Below are 17,037 nucleotides of genomic sequence, written 5' to 3'. Positions count from 1 at the left end.
TGATGTTTTTTGGAAAAAAAAAAAAAAATTAGATGAATAGTGCAAATCAAATCCAATCCCCCCAAACAAACACACCCTAAATGTTATACGTGTTTGATCTAATAGAGCATATTAAATCAGCGCTGATGTTTTACAACATATAACATCACAACAGTCTTGGTAATTTTTTATGTACAAATTATGTATGGAAATATTATATTGATTTAATATTTAATAGGACAATAATTTAAATTTGATTTAAAAAATAGTATATTAATACAAATATAATTAATAGATTGTATTATTTTACTAATAATAAAAAAATAAACATAAAATCATTTATTATTTTAAAATAATATAGATTGTATTTACTTGTAAGATTTTATCATTTCAACTTTTTTTCTTTTTAAAAATATAATATCAAACATCTATATTTTAGGGTATTACATTAGATCGAGGGTTTACCCTGCGCACTTCAGGATAGCTGCTGCGGATTTCCACTTCATAAAAAAAAAAAAAAAAAAAATATTATTTTAATTCAAAATTTTACTATTTACAATAAAACTCCAAACCAAATCATAAAAGTAAATACATACTGTGTATTCATAATATGTATTTATACATATACTTTCTCTCATTAATTTCACTAGATGATCTATACTCGGTACAATACATCACATTTTTAAATAATATAGTTTGCATTATTTAAAAATATGTCATAGTTCTTCCGTTTTCTTAATTATTTATCAATTTTTATATTTTTGTCGGTTTTTAAAAACAAAATATTCATTTTTTTTTTAGTAACTTTAATATCTATATATTATTAAAATTATTTTTAAACAGTACACTATATTACAAATACACAGTTATAATAGATATGAGACAGAACGGAGTGAATATTTGTTAATTTGTCATGAGCTGATCCAATCGGCATGATGACCGTCACGTATGTTGCATATTGGCGCGGCTAGAGTGCTGAACAACACACAGATAGCTAGCAAATTATACAAGCTAATGTTAGTGATAACACATAATTTATATTAATAAAATACAAATACAGCTCATGAACTAACAACACATATATAGCTAGTAAACAACACCCTTAGTGACAACACATCATTAATATTCATATAATACAAATACAACATATGAACTAACATGATCATCACATGTAATTTTAAACAAACATCGCGTCATTATTATAAACAAAACGCGACTGTCTTCCATAAAGACTTGTGCTATTCTTGTATTATTTTATGGGTACTGATTACTGATTTTTCCAAATAAAAATCAGCACCGGAACGTCACCCGTGTATATTATATCCGTTAAGGTACTGAGAGAGTGTCCAGGCGAATAAGATATTGCTTCCAGTCAAGCCATGGGAAGAGAAAATGTCCAAAAGTCGTCTGTCGTCGTTGTCGTTGAACACGACGGAGGGCATCCTGCCCTGGAATCTTTTACTCCACCTATGATTACGAATTTCTACTTCAATTTATAATCACCACATGCATTATATTTATTCTTACCAATCATCGTCGTTTCAACGATGCCGAGCTCCAATAGATAAGCAGCAATGGCAATGATCCCTACAGAGACAAATTGAGAAGAACAAAATCAAAACACACACAGAGAGATCGACTCCATGGCAGAACTTGCTATCAGCTCGACGCAGCTTCTGCTGCAGATCGTCATCCCTCTCCTGCAAGAGTTCGACATCGGGAAGAAAGTGAAGCCCGACGTGGACATCGTGCAAAGCTGGCTCACCACAACAAAGGCATTCATTGAAGACAACGATGGCCGCGAAGGCGGCAAGACACTGGAAGAGTACATGAAGGAAGTTCGAGAAATTGCATACGACATGGAAGACATTCTCGAGGAGATTCTCCACCACGCGCCGCCCGATTTGCTCCACCGCCATGGATTCGCTCACAGCAACCTTCACAATCGCTTCACTCAGAAGGTTTACCGCATCGCCCACAACGTGAAGCACAACTTTCCCCTTTACGGAATTTCCGACAAGATTGCAGGCGTCAAGAGCCGCATAGATGTCCTAAGAGAAAAGCGCGAAACATACGGCGTCGGCGACAAGTTCCTCGTCGCAGGATCGACTTCTTGCGCCAAAATTCCGTACCACACCACAAGTCCTCTCATCCTCGATAAAGAAAAAGAAATGGTTGGGTACAACGAACAGGAAGCAAACTTCATTAAAATGTTGAAAGACGACGATCCTAAAGTTTCGAGGATCGCCGTGGTCGGTCCATGTGGCTCGGGGAAGACGAGGTTCGTGAAGAATGCATATTGGAAGAAGGAAATCCGGGACAGATTCGATTGCCATGCTTATGTTCACGTCGGGCGACGCCATGAAACAGGGGAGATTTTTAAGAATCTGCTGAAGGAGTTTAACTTATGGAATGAAAACTCGTACTTGAGCGATCAAAGCCACTCGAGGAAGATGGCGAAGCTGCAAAAATTCCTCCATGGAAAGAGGTACATCGTTGTTCTTGACGATCTATGGAGAGAAATAGATCATAACTACGTCGAGAAAGCAGTTCCTGGGAGCAAAGTCATCGTGACAACAAGATCCTCAAACGTTGCATCCTCCATTGCATCATCTACGAAGCATATATTTAAACTACAAGGACTAAAGTGGAGCGACGGATGGAGGCTCTTCTGCAGAAAGGCTTTCCCGGACCTCGGAGGCGAATGTCCTGTCGATTTGAAGGTTTTTGCGACAAGAATTGCCATGCAATGCGAGGGGCTGCCTTTTGCGCTGGCAAAAGTCGGTAGCTCGCTATCGAAGCAACGAGCGCTTGGCGAATGGGAGAAATTCAACAAAAATCTCGGATGCGACAGAGGATGGAAGAATTTGTCGAAGTTAAAAACTATCTACAACTCTCTCTTGCCTGGCTACATGGATCTCTCCAGTGATCTCAAGTGCTGTTTCTTGTACTTCAGCATCTTCCCGGAGGACTATTCTATCGAGCGCGCACACCTGGCTCGCCTTTGGGTTGCCGAAGGCTTTGCAAGGGCTACGTCTTACGAAACAGCCGAGGAGGTTGCCGATGGCTATCTCAATGAGCTTATTCAAAGAAACTTGATTCATGTTTCTGAATGGGATTTGTGTGGAAAAGCCAAAAGATGCCGAGTGGACAACCTAGTCTTTAAGTTCATCATCCAGAAATGCGAGGAAGAAAACTTCGTTTCGATTTTCAGTAAAGAGAATTCGAGCCAGAGTTGGAAGATTCGACGCCTCTCAGTCCACCATGATCACACCAGTTTTCCTTCGAACATAAATTTCGATTACGTCCGATCCATCTTTTTGATGAGGTTTGTTGTCCTGAAGCATTTGATTGTTGTTACCATAAAGTTCTAACTTGTGCGTTCGATTTTTGCGCTCGCAGATTGCTCGGAGCATCAGCTTCTGATTTCAACGATTATCTAAGCAGCATGGAGTTGCTAAGAGTGTTTGATTTCCAATCTGCACCTCTCACAGAGTTCCCCAAGGGGTTCTATGATCTCACCATTGTTAAGTATCTCTGCTTCAGAGGAACCAAAATCAAGAAAATCCCGAGTTGGATAAAGAGGCTTTTGCACCTTGAAACATTGGATCTTAAGGAAACTGATGTTGTGGAGCTTCCCAAAGAGATTTCTGATTTGTACAATTTATGCCATCTCTTTGTTTACAAAAACTCCGGATCTGGCGATGTCTTCTCCGGCGCAAAGCAGGGCGTTAAGATGCCTGGAGGAATCGATAGTCTAACAAAACTACAGGATTTGTCACTGGTTAAAGTAGACAAACAAGGTGCAATCCTCGAGAACTTGAATAAATTGTCCCAAATGAGGAAGCTTGGAGTGACTGAGCTTAAAGAAGACCATGGCCAAGCTCTTTGCGACGCTATCGAACAAATGCAGCATCTTGTATCGTTGAATGTCTGCGTAGCCAGTAAAGAAGAGTATCTTGAACTGGGGAAGGAGATCGATGCCCCTGCGACGCTCCAACGACTCTACTTGAAAGGCCTATTGAGGGACCTCCCGCCATGGATGTCGAAGCTTCATAATCTGCTCAAAATTCGTCTCATGTGGTCGAAACTAAAAGAAAGTCCGTTTACGACTCTTGGCGCTCTTCCGAACCTGCTGGAGCTTCATCTGGTCGACTGTTACATCGGCGAGGAGTTGGTGTTTGAGGAAATGTTGTTCGAGAAGCTGAAGAAGTTAGTAATTGAAGATTTCGAAAATGTCGATGTAATTTTAATAGAGCATGGGGCAATGCCTGATCTGCAGAAGCTATCTCTCTGCAAGTGTCCTCGGTTGAAGATGCATCCTCTGGGAATCGACAAACTTGGCAATTTGCAGGAGCTTAATTTACAGGACATGGATGAGGAGATGGTGAGTCAGCTCAGGGAGAATGGAGAGTATCATCATGCTGTTAAACATATAGGAAAGATTAACTGTTAAAAAAAAAACTTTCTTTCCATTTCCATCATGCCTTGTCCAATTATTGACTTTCTTTCAGCTATGAATAAGTGTAAATACACAAAATAATTTCGAATTCTGAGAAAATGTTAGAGAAATGCAAATCAACTGGTGAACTTTTGTTGGCTTACTACTAACTACTGTTGGCTTACTTGGTTCTTGATGTCTTCCTTGACGGACATTGCGTAATCGTTTGTCATTTCCGCTTGTGCCCCAACTGTGGCGCTGTGCTCCGACATTTCTGAGTTGTCATCGTTATCATCGTTGATTGATTTTCTTCGCCTGAACTTTGGTAACAAACGAGTTATGTCTTTGGCATCTGGTGATGCTTCCTTGTTGTTGTCTCGTTCGAATCGTACAGCGCTGACCTTTCTGGCATTTCCCGCGAGAATCTGCATTACCACACGGGCTAACTCAGAATGGGGAAAGGTAAAAGAAATTCCAAGTTCGACTGGTTATTGGGAAAAGATTTTATCGATCGTAGTCAGTAAATTTGGCTTACCTCGAGCTTATATATTTGGGTCTTTTCATTTTCATCTTGATGATCTGATTCTGATCCATTGTAGTCGCCGTGATCTTCTCGATTTGCTCTTTCAAGAACCACTTTTACGGTTTCACCTGTTCTTGGGATATACCCAAACGCCTCACACACAAAACCTGAAACTGTTTCATACTGAATGTCCTGCATTTGTGGACAACAAATGTGTTTATTCGACAACAGGCATGAAAACAATCTTAAAATATGTAATCTGAGTACTCAGCTCAAAGAACACGTATGGACTCAAATGAGTGTTTTCTGGTAGATCTTAGTGATAGTGATTCATATCCACAATTAATGATAAACTGAATCTAGGATTACACAGGACAGGGGAATACCTCGGGCATTTTGATATTAAGATCTTCCGAGAGCTGATCGATTGTTGTATTAGCATCCACGTCATATATGCCTTCGGCGCGCATGACAATGTAACCGGTTTTCTTCTGAATTTCCTCCTGCGGCAGTTGGAAATAACATAAAAAACCCACCTATGGTCATTTTCTACAACTACTTGCAATTATCAAACAAAATTTTCATAAGAAAGTATTAAGTTTGCTTTTAGAAAAATAATAATAATACACGAAATTACAGAGGCTCACCTTGGAATCATTTTCATCAAATATTTCGCCAACAATCTCTTCAACTACATCTTCAAGGGTAACTATCTGTTGAAAATTTTGAAAGAAAATGATCACTCATCTCACAGGTCCGAAACATAGAATTTATTGCTGACAATTTAATTACATACATCAATTTGCAATCACGAGTTTTAGTGCATAAGCAAAGTAGAAGAACAAATTACCCCAACAGTTCCTCCATATTCATTTAGAACAACAGCCATGTGCACCTTCCTGATCCGAAACTCCCTTAAAAGATTCCACACCGACATGGAATCTGTAGGAACGAGCACAAACAAAATTTTATAATTCACACATCAACAAACCAAGAACAGCATGCATCAGTCTGGAATTGTGAAGTTGCAAAAGCCTAATTATTTTCACCTGGAACAAAGTAAGCTGGCTTGTGTGCCATGCCTCCCACCTTAGAGCTTTCAAGAAGCTCTCCCTTCAAAACCAACAGAAAAAATAATTCCTCATGCTAGAGAGAATGGCATACTAGGGTATAATGAAGAACAGTGAGAATTAGGCACCTTCTGCACATAGTCCAAAAGATCCATCGCATAAGCAATACCAACAATGTTGTCGATGCGCTCCTCAAAAACTGGAACTCTACAAGCAAGTGCAAATGCTTCTTAGATCAATTACAATATCAACTACACAAGCAAATGGAAAAGCAGTTTATACCTGGAATACTGATGATCCACCCACGAATTATGGAAATCAACAAGGGTTGCACCAGCATCAATGGCAACAACATCGATGAGAGGCGTCATCACTTCTCGAACATGTGTATCTTTTATCTCCAAAACATTCTCAATCATATCCTGTCAAAAGTTCACTCCATGTATTACATTTATATTTACAATCCCTAAAAGCAATCTCGACATTCCTGAATCCAGACACACTCATTATTTACCTGTTCCTCCTCCTCAATTGCGCCACTTAACTCTGCTCCACGCAACATCAACTTAAGCTCATCTTCAGTTACATATGGTTCACTAACACAGCACAACACATGATAAAAATGCAATAGCATCAGTAGTTATAGATATATGTAAAACTCATATCTACATACATTACGTCACTAACACTTTTTGGCTTCCATAGCAAAAGTGACATTAATTTCATTCTTGCAATTAATACTTGCAACAAATCATCGCTAATAAAGGATGATGATGGTCTCATGGCCACCATATCTTCTGTTTTAAACTGACAACACCACCAAACACAAATTCAACGCCTGGGAATTTGGTTGAGCGATTACAACCCATAACATTATAGTACATATAAACTTCCATGGACAAGATGTGAACAACAAATTAAAAAAATATCCATTAAGGAATGTTAAACCACACCTTCTTCCTTTCAAGCCTAGCAGTTTCAACATTCCCATTGACAGATATGTTACAACTCTGCCCACAGGATACAGCACTAGAGAAAGCCACGCCACTGGCCTAACCTAAAGATGATAGAAATGTAGCAGTTCATGAAAGGTACAAAAGTAGCTTCCACTCTAGAATTATATTTAGTTTCTTTTATGATTTATTACGGGAAGAGGAAAATGAAATCACCAACACAAATTTGGTTCTCAAGCATCTGAAAACTTACCACAAACCTCACAACTTCAGTGGCATTGTGAACTGCTATACTTTTTGGAGTAATTTCAGTGAGGAGCAAAATAGCTACCTGGCACCATTGACAGTTTCAGTCTCGTGGGGCAATTGGATAAAACCAGCAATTTTTTCAAATTTCCACATGTTAAACAGAATCCATATTCATTTCACACAATGTGGAAACAAAAATTCTCCCAAATATAGCAATGTATAAAATGCTTCTGAAGATAACGACAGCAAAGGTTATGCATCCATTTACTGTAAATATGAAATCCAGTCATCTAAGTGCAAATAAAGACCAATAATAATATCATCAGGTGTAAAATAAATCTTCCTAAAAAGATCACAATTCCATGTTCAGAAAGATTAATCCAAATTTCAATAAATCACAGTAGTTAACCCCTGCTTCATTTACACGTTTTAGATAATAGAAATCTAACAAAAGAAAATTTTGAATGACCTACAAGTAAATCAACAGTAAAAACATAAACAAATACAATCATAAAAAGTCAAACAAGCTCAGCATGTACCGTCATAACCCCGGTTGCAGCACTGATACCAGCTTCCCCAAATATTGTAGTCGCAGCTTCAGTGACTAATGCTGTGGCGCCAATGTTTACCACTCTGAGCATATAAAATACCTAAAATAAGTAAACAAGTTTTCATTCAAAAGAAGAGATAACAGCAGCAAGCCAAATCAACAGGAAGAGTAATACGTGGTGCCAATGAGAATCGTCGTCAAAAACCGAGTAACATCATTCCGTAGCATTCTGAAAACACCGTTCTCAGATTCTTTCTCGGCCAACTCCCGCACCTGCATTTACTATAACTATTAGCCAACCAGATCCAAAACAGAATAAGATCACTCAAAAAGTTCGCCAAAACTATTCTCACTCAAAGCAAAAGAGCCTCCCAAAGGTATTCCTGATGGCTAACAACAAAAAACCTACCATAGATCTCTGACTCTTAACTACAACAGAGCCATAAAAGTGCATAGAACTACAGAAAAAGCTAGAAATGCAATGACTAATACACCCAAATATCACAATTATAACAAATTTGGGGCAAACTCTACCACCTGAACACTTCCGATGAGCAAAAACAGTAGCATCCGTATTCGAAGTGGAATGATTAATCCAGATCCCAAAACTAACATAGAGCAACAAATTGGCAATGCAAAATAATAGCAGCTCAATAGCTAGATGCATACAATTAACCGTGAAAATATCAACACAAAACATGTATCACAATCGTAATTCCTCGATACCTTCCAAGGCCAAAGAGTGGTAATAGAGGTCTCTGCCATGGAAAAGAAAGCCGAGAGTCCTAACAGAGCAGCAAGAACTAAACCCTGCTCTTTGAATATGGTCAAAACCTGGGAGACCTTAGGCCATGAGTCCCTCAAAGCCATCAAAATCCGCTCCCAAACACCATATCCCGCACTAACGACACCTTCCACCGCCAACGCCCTCTGGCAATTCAATGCCCAAACCACCCCAATCGCCGCCGCAGCCATCACCAGCCCCTTCCGCAAAAAAATCACCCCAAAGCTTCCGTCCTTCGCCGCACTGGCGACATTACTGCCGTCATTTTTCACGCAACCGCAATCAACAGAGAGTAAACAAAACGGGACCCTTCTGCAAGGGTTGAATAAGAAGACCGGAGCGGTGTAAGGCTGCCAAGTACTGCACCGCAGCTTCCGTGGAAAAATTTTACGGGATAACTTTACCAGAGGAGTGCGAAAAACGGCGGAGGAAGGATGCGAATTGGTGATAAAAGTCGATCGGCTGAAAATTCGGCCGGTTTCACGCGCGGCGGCGACTGCCGCTCCTGCATCCATGTAATTCCCTTCTAATTCTATGAATTATATAGAAATACACTCACAAACGCTCAATTATTGCAGTGCACTGAAGGGGGAAGGAAGGGAAGAAAGAAAGGAGTCTAGGGATTTGGCGGAGGTTCGAAGGATGCAGCGGAGAATGTCACCATGGCTTTGTCGTAGCTATGGTTGTTGTCCGAGAGCAAGACTGGCTGCTCTCCTCTCCTCTCTCCGGCAACTTGCCGTGCTGAATTGACATATATAGCCCTCTCGTATTCCACCACTTCTATGCATTTATATTATTCTTTCTATTATGTGAAGTAAATAGTATAATTACTAGAAAATTCCACTTGTCATTTACAAGAAAATATATAAATAGGTGTTGATGATCATATTTTAAATGTAATAATATAAAAATAAAAAATAAATATTTTGACTTTATAATTTAGATCACTTTTAACATAGTGTTACACCACACTAAGTATTCAAACCATAAAGACATACTTTAAAGTTAAACCAGGCGATGTACGCCAAATCATTAAACCCTTCTAAATTTTAAATCCTAAAGTCTGAGTAGTGTTCTAACTATGCCCGATAATTTAACAATAGAAAACAAGCAAGCAAGCAAACCAATTTTCCAATTACATAATTTAATAAAAAAAAATAGTATACTAAAGTTTTTTGTTCTTGGCAGGTTCAAAATATATATATGAGACTAAAAATGGATATTTAAATTAAAATAAATTAGAGACTAATTAAGTGTTGATCTGCTGCTGTATTCTGCAACGAGCTGGGCAAACGACGAGTTCTTGTCCTCCAACAGCTTCCCGGGAGCGTCATACTCCTTCAGAATACCTGGTCAGGACAACATCATCATCATACATACATACATACATATATATATATTATTTAATATTCTCGAGATAAGTTTTACGAAGTTGATTCGATTCAAATTCACAGTGATCGATCCTCACCCTCATCCAGCAACAAGATCATGCAGCTGTCGAGTACCGACGTTATCCGGTGAGCGATTGTGATCACGGTCGATCCGGTGAAGTGCTGCCTCAGCGTCTGCTGGATTAGATTATCAGTCTCCGTGTCGACCGATGCTGTCGCCTCATCGAGGACCAGAACCTTGCTCTGCTTCAACAGCACTCGCCCGAGGCACGCCAGTTGCCGTTGCCCGGTGCTCCAGTTCGCGCCATTCTCGGAAACTGATCGAAACAAAATGTGGTTAGTTCGAAACCTCGAGCAATAGAGGAACGCAGGGAGAGACAGGTGAGAAAACTTTGGAGTACCGGAAGAGTCGAGTTTGTGCTCCTTTTGCCGGACCATATCTCCGAGCTGGCATTTATCGAGCGCCTGAAACCGAGGGAGGGTTGAGTTCGGTTTAGTGTGTATCGGGGTGTTAAAAACATTAGTAGAATGAATGAATGAATATGTACCTCCCAGATTTGTTCGTCGCTGTACTCTTCGAGGGGATCCATGTTGTTTCTTACGGTCCCTTTGAACATGGTTGGTTCCTGCGGGATTATGCTCAATCGCGACCGGAGATCATGAAGCCCAAAGGATGAGATGTCAAAGCCATCGATGAGTATTCGACCACCAGATGGCTCGACGATGCGGAAGAGGGTCTGGATGAGTGTTGATTTGCCACTTCCGGTTCGCCCCACGATCCCCGTCTTCTTCTCTCCGAAGAAGGTGCAGGTGAGTCCTCGGAGGACTAGAGGCATGTGGGGGGCGTATCGAACCTGTAAACAGCGCTTGGATCCGTTAGGATCGTTGTAAATAATCGAGGACAACAATGCAGAAGAAATGCGTTCACCTGAAGATCTTGGATGCTGATTTCTCCATGTCTCGGCCAGCAGCTCTCCGGTCGATTTGAATCCACGACGAGAGGAGGCTCGCTCGGAATGGAAGAGTACTGAAGCATCCGTTCGACAGAGATGATCGTCGTTTCCAATCTGGAAAGGACCCATATAAACCATCCCTGCATGACGTTTAAGGAAAGCCCGTATGTGACAGCCAAGCCAGCGACACCTAACATCAATGCAAACACAAAATACATCATTAATTACGTGTGTCTACTTAGTCGATGAATGTGATGAGATTGCACAGCACACTTACTCGGATTGACTGTGCCTTGCGGGAGCACGACCAAGATGATCAGCGAGAACGAGAATGTTATGAGGGACAACATGTCGAGGCGAAGGCCAAGCCATTCCATCGCACCAGCGCTATGAAACCTTGGCCGAGCATAGTCATCGATTAGTTTCATGCTTATGTCTTGGAAATTCGATTCCTGGTCGAAGCTTCTGATCGTATCTGATCCTGAGAGCGTCTCGGAGAAGTGTTGGATGACCGGAGCTTCGCACAGTCCACACAGTCGAGACAGCTCCCGAGCTGATGGTATGTAGTATTGCTGCAGAGGAAACAATTTTGAATCCAAACGCTTATGTAAGAACGCGGCCATGAAACCCATTGACTATAGAAATAACAAAGAGACAGAACGACTGTTTTCCGTTACCTCGAGCCATATGGAGAACGCGACGACAGGGATGAAAATGATGAAGACCTGCCACACAACCTGTGACACGACGAAAATGATTCCCAGGAGCTGTACTGAAGCTGCGGCGAAATGCATGAGAAGATACGAGACCTCCAAATCCACCGCGCTTTGATCTTTAGACACCTGCAGCAGCTCAAGATTGATTAACTAAATGCTTTTTGTAGGAACAGAACAACTTAAAAGACGTCGAAACATTCTTACTCTGTTGATAATCCTTCCACTCGGGGTGGAGTCGAAGAAAGACATGGGGGCGCGAAATACGCAGTGATGCATCTTCTTAAAGAGCGCATTCGCAGTCTTGTAAGTTACAGTTGCGAAGAGCACCGTGCGGTTCAAAATGCAGAACAATCCCCCAGCTGACAAAGCAATGTAGACGAGGATAAGCTTCATGGATCCAACAGAAGGCGCCATATCCTTCGACACAGGAGTCGCCCAAGTCATCCAATAATTGCTTCCAATCTGAAGCACCTGATATAAAACCTGTGCTAGCAAGATGATGGGTACAAGAACCCCGCCGTATGCTGTTGTGAGGTATTTCCGGTAAACGGAAAAACTCACTCTTCCCTCCTCTCTTTCTTCTTCTTGAACAAGCTGCTGTTTTTTCACAACACAATCATCCTTTCCATTATTTTCGCCGTCCTGGAGAGGTTCTTGCATCTCAAGGGATTCGGCAGCGTTTCCGTTTCCTATTTTCCTCATCTCAGATGAATTGATCGCTGATAGAGCATCCTCGTGCGCGCCAACGAGCTTTTCAAACTCACTTCCGGATTTCAGGATGTCTTCATACTTACCGGCTTGTTTAATCTCTCCATCTTTCACAACCTGATGTAAGAAAATTCGATTAAGGTTTGGATTGAAACATACATAAGCAAAGGATGCAACATAGTAGAGATTAATGTATAGCTCACTAAAATGATGTCTGCAGCCGGCAGAAACTCCACTTGATGAGTTACATAGATAACAGTTTTCGATTGCAGAAAACCAAGAATGCATTCCTGCACACCATTAGAAACAGCAGATATCAACATGATTAAGCAGATCATGGACGAAACTCATGTGTATCAGAAACAAACATATCGAAAAGGACAAGGTCGTGATGGCTTACATTAAATACACTACTTCCTGTATGTGCATCTAGCGCGCTAAACAGATCATCAAACAAATAAATGTCGGCATCTTGGTATAGAGCACGTGCAATTTGCACTCGCTGCTTCTGTCCCCCGCTTAGATTGATCCCTTTCTCTCCGATCACTGTTTGATCACCAAAAGCAAGAATTTCCAGATCTTTCTTAAGTGAACATATGTCGAGTATTCGGCTGTACCTTTGCCTGTCCATTGGTTTGCAGAACAGTATGTTATCTTCAACTGATCCACTCCGAATCCAGGGAGACTGCGCGACATAGGCTTTAGTTCCGCAGATCCTAACAATGCCGGACAGCTTTGGCATTTCGCCTAAAATACAGGACAACAAACTGGATTTTCCTGAACCAACTGTGCCGCAAATGGCAATCCTCATCCCATGAGACACTTTCAAATTAATATCTTTTAATGTTGGCTCAGGAGACGACTTATCCCATTGGAAGTTTCCTCCAACTATCTCAACAGCCGCTTCAGAGCTACTGTATGGAAGCTTTTCAACAATTTCCGGCTGCAAGTCATCCTGGGAAAGGAACGCTGCAACTCGATCAACAGAGACCTTAGTCTGAACAATCATAGATATCAAGTCGGGGAGACTATTAATAGGATGCTGAAGAATTCTAATGGTGGCAATGGCCGATAGTATCTTTCCAGACTCTAAAGGAATTCCCATTAGTACACAACTGCCAAAAGTAGCCACAGACAACAATGCAGGGGCGCCCCAGAAGACAACGGTCGAAGCAGCCGTCATGTAAAGATATCGACCCAACCATTTAGCCTCCACATTCCTGAGCTCGAGGATTTTCGATAGGAACTTCATCTCCCAAGCCTGAAGCTTCAGAATTCTCATGTTGCTCAAAACTTCAGCTGTCATTTTCATCCTTTCATCTTTGGCTTTCATCAGATTTTCCTGAAATTTTCGCTGAAATTTCCCAAGCGGAAAGTTTGTTAACATGATTACTACCGCTGCAGCGAGCACAGATAAGGAAGCCAGCCCGAAATTTTTATACAAGATCCCCAACGACAATGCAAGGTCTAGAGTTATTTCCAAAGGATCTTGCAAATACCAATAGAAGCTGCTAACCCTCTGTGCATCGACCGCCATCAGATTGATAATCTCGCCGGTGGTATACTCCTGCTTCGATTGACAAGAAAGGCTCAAGCCCTTATTGTAGATCTTCTCAACCAAAGCTGCTCTGGCTCGAAATCCACCCTGTTGAACCTTAAAGTTATAATGCTTCTGCGTGGCGCTCTGCACCACTTTCGCAACGATAAAAACAGAAACTAACTTGTAGCCCTCATTCGGTAGCTCCCGGTGTCCATTCATGTATTGGACAAAGCTGTCAATAAGGACTGGACCGGCGTATGAGGCCAGTGTGGATATGATCATCAAGACAGTAGAAGTTCCAATTTCCCATCGAGTTGCGAAAAACAATCCCTTCGCAATCATAGCACTGGTGATTTTATTGCTTTCTCCGGCATAAGACCTCAATCTACCATCAAAAACAGGAAATGTCTCCCTAACCGTATCATAACTAGAAACACTAGGAACATCCTTCATATCCAATTTCTTCTTGTAGCCTAGAGATATCAAAGGACTCATCCAAGAGAAGAAAATTGAACCGAACACACCGGCATTAGATAAAGTGGTCACTCTTACTCCCCCTTTTTCTCCCCCTTCAATAACCATGTTTGATCCTCCATCATCTCTATGATCACAATGCAGAAGTGGCTCTCCAAGATCACCGGCATTTTCGCCCTTCATCGAAAGGGCTGAGTAACAGAGTAATAAGCCAAAGGCCAAGGATGTTGCATCAGACGCCCAAAACAATTTCAAAATAGTTCGATGCTTCTCATAATAGAAAACGTCTACCATCAGGCAATAACACGACATCAACGCAAAAATCACCCACCAAAGCCTCAAAACTACGGAATACTTTTTACCACTTGCATTCAAACACCATCGGTTGTTCAAGGAAATAAATAAATGGAACCACGCCAGCGCTCTTACTCCAAAATCCGACAAAATCACGATATCCTCAATCGACCACAAACCGCCGTATCGATAAAAGACGTCAAACAAACACAAAGCGAGATTAAACAAGGATAGAGCCAAACACGAGTACCGAGTTCGCCTGAAATACAACGGCCTGGCGTCCTCCCGACTCTCGCCGTCATTGCTTCGAATTCTCGCGCGAACACCGGCGATTGACGTCGTCAGCAGCACGATCAAGTGCAATGCGCCGGAGAATAAACGCAACAGCGTCGGGCTTAGGAGGATATCGCCTGCCATTTTAGTCGAACGTCCTGATCGAAGCTGTTAAGAATATATATATATATATATATTATTCTTCGGCCGGAACACTGCAGATTATTATTATTATTATTATTTGTATCTCTAACACCAGAGCAGTCCGGCGTCCATGACTGCTGGTGCTGCTGCTTGCAGTGACCAAATCGCCGGGGGCCCTGGAAGAGAAGATTCAAGGGTTTACGGAATAACGGCGCGACGCGATTCCAGGAATCGTTGGAAAGAAGTTCACGATAAATTATTTGAATATGCTCTCCTCTCTCTAGTTTAGCAACGAATTAATTGATTTATTTTATTTAGAATGTGCGACTCAGAATTTTATATTCACATGACTAATAAATATATATCCAAGAATATATCCTATCATATATACATATAAAATATATCATTCTGTTCTGTATAATATTTTTATGATTATTTACTCATTATAATAAAACTATCTAAGATTATAAATGGTTAAATACTAAATAAATAAAGAATATTTTAATATTAGGCACCATTAAAAATACTCATTTATTGTATAATTAATACAAAATAGAGAAAATAATAAAAAATCGATTATTATTATATATTTTATATAAATGAATAATTTTTTTTGTAAGGGATTAAAACTTCCTCCCGCCACGACTCCATTTTCTTTTTTGTACCTCACACAAAAGCTAGATCTTTTTTATTTTTGTAAATTTATCAATCTTAAATATAGTTAACAAATATAAATTAATTTAATTAAACATCTAATAATGAAATATTATATTAACTTATTATTAATAATTTATATATACATACATTCATTATTTTTATAATATTTACCCAATTCTATATATTTTCACGTAAAAAAAACTAAAATGCAAAACAAACATACCTATATACTATATATTTAATCCTTTGACAATTTTGTAAATTTTCGATCTTCAATATAAAATATTATTTTATATCTTAACTACATGATTTCTTATAATTTATATAAAAAAATACTTCAAATCAAAATACTAAACAAGCAAACTCTAGATATTTTGTTCGCCTAACAATTTTGTATTGACATTATTTTCGATAAATATTAATAAAAATTAGAATATGTATACATTCATACAATATAAATAATATATATACTCTAATTTTTTTATATAAAATAAATAAATAATTCAATACAAAATATAAATTTTTTATATTTTCGACGGTATATATCACAACAAAAAACCTATATCAAAGTAAAACACTAACAAACAAAATATTATTTTATACGAGTAGTGTTGTTGGTATTTTAAATATTTTTATAATTATATTTCAATAAAATACTATATGCTAATAAAATTTTATATAATACAAATAAATATAATTATTTAAAACTAATTTTATAAAAAATGAGAAGTTTATAATATATAGATAAAAATATTTATTTAGTGAGAAAAGAGATAGAAATAAAGAGGTTTTAAATTAGTGATAAATTGATTTATATTTATTAAATATGTTTAAGATTAATAAATTTACTAAAAAAAATAAAAATGAAGTCATTTTTTATGGGACCGATAAAAAAGAAAAATAGATCATGTGTAATATGGCACAATAAAAATAATAATTCTTTGATATAATTATTTTAAAATTTTATAATGACAATATCAAAACAAAAGTATACGCAACATGCTTTTGTTAACAAATTTTTTTTTTTTTGCTCCATTTTATAATGTAATATTCATTTATTTTTAAGTAATTGTACTATTTATTTAATATTACAAATATTTTTACCACATACAATATATTCTTTCCGTCTGGTTCTAAGAGCTCTGTTTACCTTTTACATCATTGTACTTAACATTAAAATGATCCTTATATTTGTATAATTTTTTGCACAAATGTCATTATAATAGTATTATAAGACATTGTATTTTTGTCATTTTTCCTTAATTTGTACCACGTTTTCATATAATAATTAATATTTAAAAATAAACATATAAAAAATAAATGAGACCCTTAGAGCCG

General features: G+C 39.0%; 2 protein-coding genes across 2 annotated transcripts; one reads left to right on the top strand and one right to left on the bottom strand.

Annotated features, from left to right (window-relative positions):
- Positions 1-1,622: 1,622 nt before the first annotated feature.
- LOC127247394 (disease resistance protein RPM1-like) lies at positions 1,623-4,561 on the top strand. Its single transcript, XM_051269222.1, has 2 exons — positions 1,623-3,307; positions 3,382-4,561. Exons 1-2 carry the CDS (start codon positions 1,623-1,625, stop codon positions 4,433-4,435), a joined length of 2,739 nt encoding a protein of 912 aa, XP_051125179.1. The 3' UTR covers positions 4,436-4,561.
- Positions 4,562-4,708: 147 nt separating this feature from the next.
- Positions 4,709-15,042, bottom strand: LOC127247562 (ABC transporter C family member 3-like). The gene is given in 16 exon segments (XM_051269461.1): positions 4,709-4,845; positions 4,956-5,135; positions 5,330-5,364; positions 5,366-5,446; positions 5,573-5,656; positions 5,794-5,885; positions 8,492-8,575; positions 10,018-10,257; positions 10,342-10,405; positions 10,489-10,794; positions 10,869-11,083; positions 11,171-11,465; positions 11,571-11,735; positions 11,814-12,434; positions 12,521-12,607; positions 12,718-15,042. Coding segments are annotated over 15 exon segments (4,770 nt in total). The 3' UTR covers positions 4,709-4,845; positions 4,956-5,059.
- Positions 15,043-17,037: the final 1,995 nt, after the last annotated feature.

Source organism: Andrographis paniculata, unplaced genomic scaffold, assembly GCF_009805555.1.
Source record: "Andrographis paniculata isolate CXL003 unplaced genomic scaffold, ASM980555v1 Contig32END, whole genome shotgun sequence".
In the NCBI taxonomy this organism is placed as follows: Eukaryota; Viridiplantae; Streptophyta; class Magnoliopsida; order Lamiales; family Acanthaceae; genus Andrographis; species Andrographis paniculata.
This window is presented reverse-complemented; position numbering and strand designations above follow the sequence as displayed.